Here is an 8973-nt window from a genome sequence, read left to right as displayed (position 1 = left end):
ATAAGCTCTGCTTAAGCTGTTCCCAGTGCTCTATCTCTCTTTGCTCTAGTGTGCCCTGAGCCCCAGCATGCTGGTCTCCAAATAAACCCTTTTTGCTGTTGCATGAGACAGTCTCTTGGTGGTCTCTTCCTCCGACATTTCGCTGGTCCCTTACATTTGGTGCATTGCCCGGGAAGTGTGCATCGCCGGACAGGGAGACCCCAACAGACTCCTTTGGGGGGTAAGTAAGGTGCCTCTTCTTCTTCTTCTTCTTCATCTCCTCCTTCTTCTCCTTGTTTTTCCTTTGCGTTCGCTCAGAGCTTGGTTTTTGGCTCAGTGGAGAGCGTGAGCTCTCAGAGCCTTTCTGGTTTTTCAGTTTGGGTTGGCAAAGTGTGTTTGCCAGCGGAGAGCGTGAGCTCCCCCTGGCGGTGGTGGACAGACGTGTCCTGAAGCCACAGGCCACATTCTTCAAGGGACGCCTTGAAGGACTCTGGGAGGGACAGAAGTGCCCTCATCTGGGAGGGACGGAAGTGCCCTCATCTGGGATGGAAGTGCCCTCATCTGGTATATTCTCCTTCCAACCCGTCTGTTCTTGCCGGCAATTCTTTCTCTCAGGTTGAATTCACTGTCTGTTTTTAATCTTTGCCTCTGAACTTGTGTTACACGTTTACTGTGTGTGTCTGTGTTTGTGTCACGTTTGTATTGTCCCTGTCTTTGTTCAAGTAACTTTCATTTTCATTTTCAAGTAACTGACCCTTGATCACTGGACTGAAGTCCACTTAAGGGCTCAGAATCTTTCTTTTTCAGTAAAATGCCAGACTTGGCAGACTCTCTGTGCCTTAGAATGGCCCACCTTTGGAGTTGGATGGCCTCCAGAAGAATCTTTCTACTCCCCACTAATTCAAAAAGTCAAAGATATTGTTTTTCAGCCGGGGCCACATAGCCATCCAGATCAACAGCCGTATATCTTAACTTGGCAGGACCTCTGTGAATCTCCTCCATGGGTGAAGCCTTTTCTTGTCCCTGTCCCCGCTCCTACTCCTCCCCCCACGATTCTATCTCTCAAACCCTCTGCTCCTCCTCCACCCTCTGTTCTCCCTGAGTCTCAAGATTTGACTCTACTGGACTCTCCTCCCTTTCTTATTCCCTGCCTTTGTTCCCCAACCCCCAACACCCTCTAAGTGATTCTCCTGCTGCTGACTCAGCCTCTCCACCATTGGAGGAAGTTAAGCTGGCCCAGCACCCTCCAGATGACTTCCAGGAGGCACACATAGCCCCTCCTCCCCTGGAGGAAGCTGGCCTGGCTAAAGGAACTCGCTGGCAGCGAATGATTAAAAACCCTGAAGCCCCCGTGATACTTCCCCTCCGTCTTTATGGGCCAATGATAGAGGATGGCCATGGTGGAGAAATGCAAGCCTACCAGTATTGGCCTTTCTCCTCTTCAGATCTATATAACTGGAAAAATAACAATCCCCCTTTTTCGGAGGACCCCACCCGGCTCACAGGTCTGATTGAGTCATTGATGTTTTCACACCAGCCTACTTGGGATGACTGCCAACAACTCTTAGGCACTCTCTTCATGACAGAGGAATGAGAGAGAATCCTCCTGGAAGCTAGAAAAAAATATCCTCGGACCAGATGAGCGACCGACACAACTTCCCAACATAATCGAAGCCAACTTCCCCTTGAACCGACCAAACTGGGACCCCAACACCTTTGAAGGTAGGGAGCATCTGTCCACTTATCACCGGGCTCTAATAGTTTGTCTCCGAGCAGCCGCTAGATGGCCAACTAATTTGGCCAAGGTAAGAGAGATTATTCAAGGGCCTAATGAATCTCCCTCTATGTTTCTGGAGAGAATTATGAAGGCATATAGGAGATATACTCCTTTTGATCCTCAGGCAGAGGATCAAAAGGCATCTGTCACGATGGCCTTTATTGGGCAAGCTGCCCTGGATATTAAAATAATGTTACAATGCTTAGAAAGATTACAAGATATGACTCTGAGAGATTTAGTCAGAGAAGCCAAGAAGGTATACTATAAGAGAGAAACTGAGGAAGAGAAGGAACAAAGGAGGGAGAAAGAAAGGGAGCAAAGGGAGGATAAAAGAAGCAAAAGACAGACTGAGGCATTGACTAAGGTCCTGGTCATAACAACAAATAGGCCAGTAGTTAAGAGACAGGGAGACAGAAAGGGATACCTGGGCCCACGCCAGAAGTCACCACCTCTGGCCTCAGATCAACGTGCCTACTGTAGAGAAAAAGGACACTGGACCAAATAGTGCCCTAGGAAGAAACAGCCACGCCAGCCAGCCATTCTAACTCTGGAGGATGACTAGGAAAGTCGGGGCTCAGATCCCCTCCCTGAGCTCAGGGTAACTTTTGATGTGGAGGGGACCCCAGTAAACTTTGAAGTGGATACAGGGGCAGTATACTCAGCCCCTAAGGACCCATTGGGCCCTCTATCAACTAAAAGATCTCTAGTTCAAGGGACTAATGGCAGTAAATATCGGGCTTGGACAACTAAGAGGACCATGGACCTGGGAAAAGGAAAAGTCCATCACTCCTTCCTAGTGATCCCAGAATGCCCGGCCCCATTGATGGGCAGAGATCTGCTCACCAAGCTCTGGGCCAGAATAACTTTTAACCCTGAAGGCCCCCAAATGGAATTTCTAAATCCTTCAGTAAAAACTCCTATAGTCATGGCTTTAACTATGTCAGTAGAAGATGAACATCAACTCTTCACACCCCCCATGACTGATCAAACAGGCAAGCTATCCCAGAAATGGATAACAGATTACCCAGATGCCTGGGTAGAAACTGCTGGGTTAGGCCTAGCCATAAAACAACCTCCAATAATGGTGGAGTTAAAAACCTCAGCCTCCCCAATTAATATTAAACAATATCCTGTGAGCAAAGAAGCTAAAGATGGGATAAGGCCCCATATTCAGAAATATCTGGCCTTAGGGGTCCTAAGGCCCTGTCAATCGGCCTGGAACACTCCCCTGCTACCAGTAAAAAAGCCAGGAACCGGGGACTATTGCCCCATTCAAGACCTAAGAGAGATCAACAACAAAGTGCAGGACATTCACCCCACAGTACCTAATCCGTACAATCTGCTTAGCACTCTGAACCCTGAGCGAAAATGGTATACTGTCCTGGACTTAAAAGATGCTTTCTTTTGCTTGCCTCTGCATAAAGATAGTCAGCTGCTGTTTGCTTTCGAGTGGGTAGACCCAGAAACCGGAATGTCTGGTCAACTAACTTGGACCAGACTCCCACAGGGGTTCAAAAACTCCCCCACTCTCTTTGATGAAGCCCTCCACAGAGATCTCAACAACTCCAGAACCATGCACCCTGAAGTCACCCTACTCCAATATGTGGATGACCTGCTACTGGCAGCAGACACCAAGGAAAACTGTGAGTCTGGGACCCAAGCACTACTATCTGAGCTTGCTCAACTTGGGTATAGAGCTTCTGTCAAAAAGGCCCAAATTTGCCAGCAAGAAGTAATCTTCCTGGGCTATTCCCTTAGGGGCAGTAAACAATGGCTCAGTGAGCCCAGAAAACAAACCGTTGTGCAGATACCACCCCCATCTAATAGGAGGCAACTCAGAGAGTTTCTTGGGACTGCTGGCTTTTGCAGGTTATGGATACCTGGGTTTGTATCCTTAGCTGCTCCTTTATACCTGTTGTTAAAGGGAAATGCCCAATTCCAATGGAACCCTGAGCACCAACAAGCTTTTGATAACATCCAAAGGGCACTGCTATCTGCTCTGGCCTTAGCACTCCTGGATGTAGAAAAAGCCTTTACTCTCTACATTGAGGAAAAGAAAGGAATAGCACAAGGAGTGCTCACTCAGACTCTAAGACCCTGGAGAAGGCCTATAGCCTACTTATCTAAAAAGCTGGACCCAGTGGCTAGTGGATGGCTCCATTGCCTAAAAGCTATAGCAGCGGTAGCCCTACTAATCAAGGATGCTGATAAGTTAACGCTGGGGCAGAAGCTAACCATTATAGCCCCCCATGCCCTAGAGATCATCATCCGCCAGTCACCAGACAGATGGCTATCAAACTCTAGAATAACACACTATCAGAGCCTGTTGCTTGACAAGGACAGAATAATACTGGGACCCCCCACCCCACTTAACCCGGCTACACTACTACCTGAACAATCATCAGAATCCGTCACTCATGACTGTCAACATATACTGGCAGAAGAAACCAGTATTTGACGGGATTTAAAGGATCAGCCACTGCCCCACCCTGAGGTCATATGGTTCACTGATGGCAGCAGCTTTCTCCAGGATGGTAAGCAGTGGGCTGGGGCAGCAATAGTTAGCAGAACTAAAGTCATCTGGTCCTCTAGCCTCCCGGAGGGAACATCGGCTCAAAAGGCAGAGCTGATCGCCCTCACAAAGACATTAGAACTAGTGGAAGGCAAAAAGTCCACCATATACACAGATAGCCGCTATGCCTTCGCTACCGCTCATATACACCGGGCTATCTACCAGCAAAGGGGACTATTAACCTCTGCAGGAAAAGAAATAAAAAACAGAGATGAGATCCTCCGCCTCCTCTCAGCAGTGCAAAGCCCTAAAGAACTAGTTATAGTGCACTGTCCAGGACACCAGAAAGGAAACGATCCTGTAGCAGTCGGGAACAGGAGGGTGGATGAAGAGGCTAAATTGGCAGCCCTAAACGGAGTAACCATGTTAACGCTTTCCACATGGGGGGAATATGAGTCAGGAGATTTAACTACATCAGAGCACCCCGACAACTTAACATCTAAGGACACTGACACTGAACTCCTTGACTACACTGAGCCCAGCTTGCAATTTCAGAAAGCCCTACACTACGTTAAAAATGTACATCAACTCACTCACCTTGGTTTAAAGAAACTGCAGGCATTCCTAAAGGATCAAGAACAGAGTTTTCCACTAACCGGCTCACAGTGAAAGGAAATAGCTGAACGAGTAACAAAAGCCTGTCGGGCCTGTCAATTGGTTAATGCTTACCCCTGCCAAGCTTCCTGTAGGAAGGCGCCTTCGAGGGACCAGACCAGGACAATTTTGGGAAGTGGACTTTACTGAAATTAAGCCAGCAAGGTATGGACTTAAATATCTCCTAATCATTGTAGATGCATTTTCAGGATGGATTGAAGCCTTCCCACAACAAGAGAAATGGCGCAAATGGTGGTCAAGAAGATCCTGGAAGATATTTTTCCAAGATACGGCCTGCCTAAGGTAATAGGGTCTGATAATGGACCGGTGTTCGTGGCCCAGGTAAGTCAGGGGTTAGCCAGGACCCTGGGGATTAATTGGAGGTTACATTGTGCTTATAGACCCCAGAGCTCAGGACAAATAGAAAGAATGAATAGAACCATTAAAGAGACCTTGACGAAATTAAGCTTGGAGACCGGCATAAAAGATTGGACTATGCTCCTGCCTTATGCACTGTTTCGTGCAAGAAATACTCCCTCTGTTTCTTTGTGTAACCTCACCCCCTATGAAATTCTCTATGGTGCCCCTCCTCCAGTAAGGGACCTGACCCCAACTCTAAGACCTAACGATTCCTTTCACACCCCCTTGCTTGACAGACTTAAAGCTCTTGAAAGAACCCAGCAATACCTGTGAAAACAGCTGGCCACTGCCTACCAACCTGGAGACGAAGGGACTCCACATCAATATCAAGTGGGGAACTTCGTCTACGTAAGACGACATCAGGTGTCATCCCTAGAACCCCGCTGGAAAGGACCATACCAGGTGCTTCTTATAACACCTACAGCGGTAAAGGTAGACGGAATCACTTCCTGGATCCATGCCTCTCATCTCAAGCCTGCGCCCTGTCCAGACTCTGGCTGGAAATTGGAAAAGACTGGTAACCCTCTCAAATTGCGTATTCGCCATGTGGATACAGCTATGGATTCTCCCCATGATCACCAGTAGTCCTAACCCTCATCCTCCCGTTCAGCAGCGATGGCTGATCACAAATCCTACTGGACAGGAAGTATGGTCTATCTCGCATACAGCCCCCTTAGGGACCTGGTGGCCATCTCTCCACCCAGACATTTGTCAGCTGGCTATAGGCCTTTCCTATTGGGACATCCCTGATGAAAAAAGATCCCACTAAAATTCCATTAAATCCCTTCCGTACCATAGATAATGGAAACAAACATTATGGATGTAGGGACATGCAAGCCAGATGTAGGTTGGCTAACCTGGATTATTATGTTTGCCCGGCAGACTATCGAAGCTGCAAACAGTCACGGCTGTGTGGGGGAAAAGCCGACTTCTTCTGTAAGTCATGGGGATGTGAGCATACAGGGGCTGTCTGGTTGGAACCCAAACTCCCCTGATAGTCTGATTTGGGTAAGAAGAAATAATACTAAGTTAAATCCCAAACAATGTCTCCCATTTAAACGGAGCCCCCAAGTGGGGACTTCTGGACTAGTTGACCCTACTCCATGTGACACAAATAGCCTATGCAACCCCCTAAATATAACCTTCACCTCCAAAGGAAGAAACCAAAATATCTGGGTATGACTTTCAGGAAAAACCTATGGAATGCAATTTTACACCACAGGATATGATTTTGGCCTTTGGTTCACTATCAGGTTTGAGAGAAAAGAAATTCCCTTGGCCATAGGGCCCAATCCCCTCAAGCCAGGAATTGGGCCTCATAGACAACCCAAACCTAAATCTACAAGGGCCCTTTCACTTTCCCATACTCCTCAAGTTTCACCTTCATTTACTTCCCCAATCCAGAGTGAAGTCAACCCTTTCCCCTGGGGGCTAATTGAAGGAGCCTTTGCGGTGCTGAATTTCACACAACCAGACCTCACTCAGTCTTGTTGGCTCTGTCTCTCCTCTGCTCCTCCTTACTATGAAGGGATAGCAATTGATGGGACTGATGCAGTAAAAGCGCAGAGTTCCTCCTGTAATTGGGGTGAAAATCCTAATTTAACCCTCCCAGAAGTAACCGGGGCAGGCTTATGTATAGGGTCTCCACCTAAAAGTAAACAACACTTATGTACCCAGATAAAAAATATTGGCATCACACAGGGTTTCCTTACTCCTGAAAATGGAACTTTGTGGGCATGTGACACCGGGTTAACTCCTTGCATTTCAGCCCAGATATTTAACAGCTCTGTAAATTATTGTGTAATGGTGCAGATGTTTCCCAGAGTGCTCTATCATGATGCAGGTTCATTTGAAGATCAAATAGGGGTGCATACAATCCAGTTTTGCCAGGAACCTGTATCCCTCACTTTAGCCATCTTATTAGGAATGGGAATTGCTGCAGGGTGGGCACAGGGACCACTGCCCTGGTCCATGGGACACAACAAATGACCCAATTAGAAAGAGCAATGGACCAAAACTTAAAGATATAGAAACATCCATCAAAGCTTTGCAGGAATCTTTAACCTCTCTCTCTGAAGTTGTTTTACAGAACAGGCGAGGGTTGGGCCTCCTCTTCATGAGAGAAGAGGGCCTTTGTGCTGCATTGAGGGAAGAATGTTGTTTTTATGCTGACCATACTGGAGTTGTAAAAGAATCTATGAGCAAACTAAGAAGACGCCTTGAAGAGAGTCAGAGAGAGAGAGAGAGAGGCCCAAAAAGGGTGGTATGAGTCTTGGTTCACACAGTCCCCCTGGTTAACTACGCTTTTATCAGCCCTGGCCGGTCCTTTAATAATTCTTATATTGTTGCTAACTCTAGCACCCTGTTTGCTCAACCGTGTAGTTTCCTTTCTCCAAGCCCAAATTGGACAAGTCAAACTTATGGTAATCAGACAACAATATACCCCACTAGCAGACACAGAATGTGACACCCCCCAATGATCACTTTTATGATTAAAAGTAGCCAGAAGAAGAAGTGGGGAATGAATGGTTAATAAAATAGGTACTTGTCACTCCGTTTTTCTGTATGCTTAACAAAACACTGTTGAAATCCTGAGAACTGTTTGCTAATCTTGTTCCCAGAATGTGCTGTCCCCAACTGCCAAACTGCAGAATGCACTCCTTCACTTGGTTGCAGGCAAACTGCCCACTTGCCTTGACCTGTCAATGAACTTCCCTCCCTGCCCTCTCCAAGAAAAGTATATAAGTTCTGCTTAAGCTGTTCCCAGTGCTCTATCTCTCTTTGCTCTAGAGAGCTCTGAGCCCCAGCATGCTGGTCTCCAAACAAACCCTTTTTGCTGTTGCATGAGACAGTCTCTTGGTGGTCTCTTCCTCCAACGTTTCGCCGGTCCCTTACACTTGAAACTTCACACACTCAATCAGTTCTCAGTGAATATTCTCTGGTTTGTTTCCTGTGAAGTATCCCTAAGCTGAAGTAGAAAGAAACAGCTTTATCTCTGAGTGCTTTAGGAGCAAGCAAATTACACATGTACTGAAAGAGCTTTGAATGTATTTTGGTCCGTTTACTTTGATACTGTACAGGATTCATCATTGACCAACCTTAGTAGGCTCCCCAAGTTTGGGCCATCAAGGTTCAATGGTTCAGTGTTAGGAAAGTTTGGATTTTTAGTTTTCACTACATTATGGCCTATAGGTGTGAATGGAAATGGAGCTGGCAATCAAACAGGGTTGGTGCTAGCTGCCTGAAACTTCACACACTCAATCACTTTGCTGTCGGCAGGCTCTGTTTTATTCTTGTGAAAGTATCTTAAGCTGAAGCATGAAAAAACAATTTATCCAAGAGCACATTAGGAGAAAACATGGTAAATAGGCATGTACTGAAACACCTTCCCAAATATTGGTCAGAATTTTTGATGCTGGGCAGGATTCATCTCTTACCTTGCCCTAGTAGGCACCCCAAGTTTAGGACTTTTATGATCAAGCTCTCTAAACAGGAAAGGCTTAGTTTTCAGATTAGGGTTAGGGCTAGGGTTAGAACTAATGTTCGGGTTAGAGTTAGTTTTGTTCAAATTTCTTTGATACCGGTCAGGATTCATCTTTTACCTAGCATTACCATGTTTCCCTGGTTGGGC

General features: G+C 46.6%; 1 protein-coding gene across 1 annotated transcript; it reads left to right on the top strand.

The window, feature by feature from the left end:
- Positions 1-734: 734 nt before the first annotated feature.
- On the top strand, positions 735-4937 carry LOC139704472 (uncharacterized; the record flags this gene model as incomplete). The annotated part of the gene is given in 4 exon segments (XM_071607294.1): positions 735-1134; positions 1230-1597; positions 1599-3445; positions 4349-4937. Coding segments are annotated over 4 exon segments (3204 nt in total), but the record flags the coding sequence as incomplete, so codon positions are not given.
- Positions 4938-8973: the final 4036 nt, after the last annotated feature.

Source organism: Marmota flaviventris, unplaced genomic scaffold (assembly GCF_047511675.1).
Source record: "Marmota flaviventris isolate mMarFla1 unplaced genomic scaffold, mMarFla1.hap1 Scaffold_77, whole genome shotgun sequence".
Classification (NCBI taxonomy): domain Eukaryota; kingdom Metazoa; phylum Chordata; class Mammalia; order Rodentia; family Sciuridae; genus Marmota; species Marmota flaviventris.
This window is presented reverse-complemented; position numbering and strand designations above follow the sequence as displayed.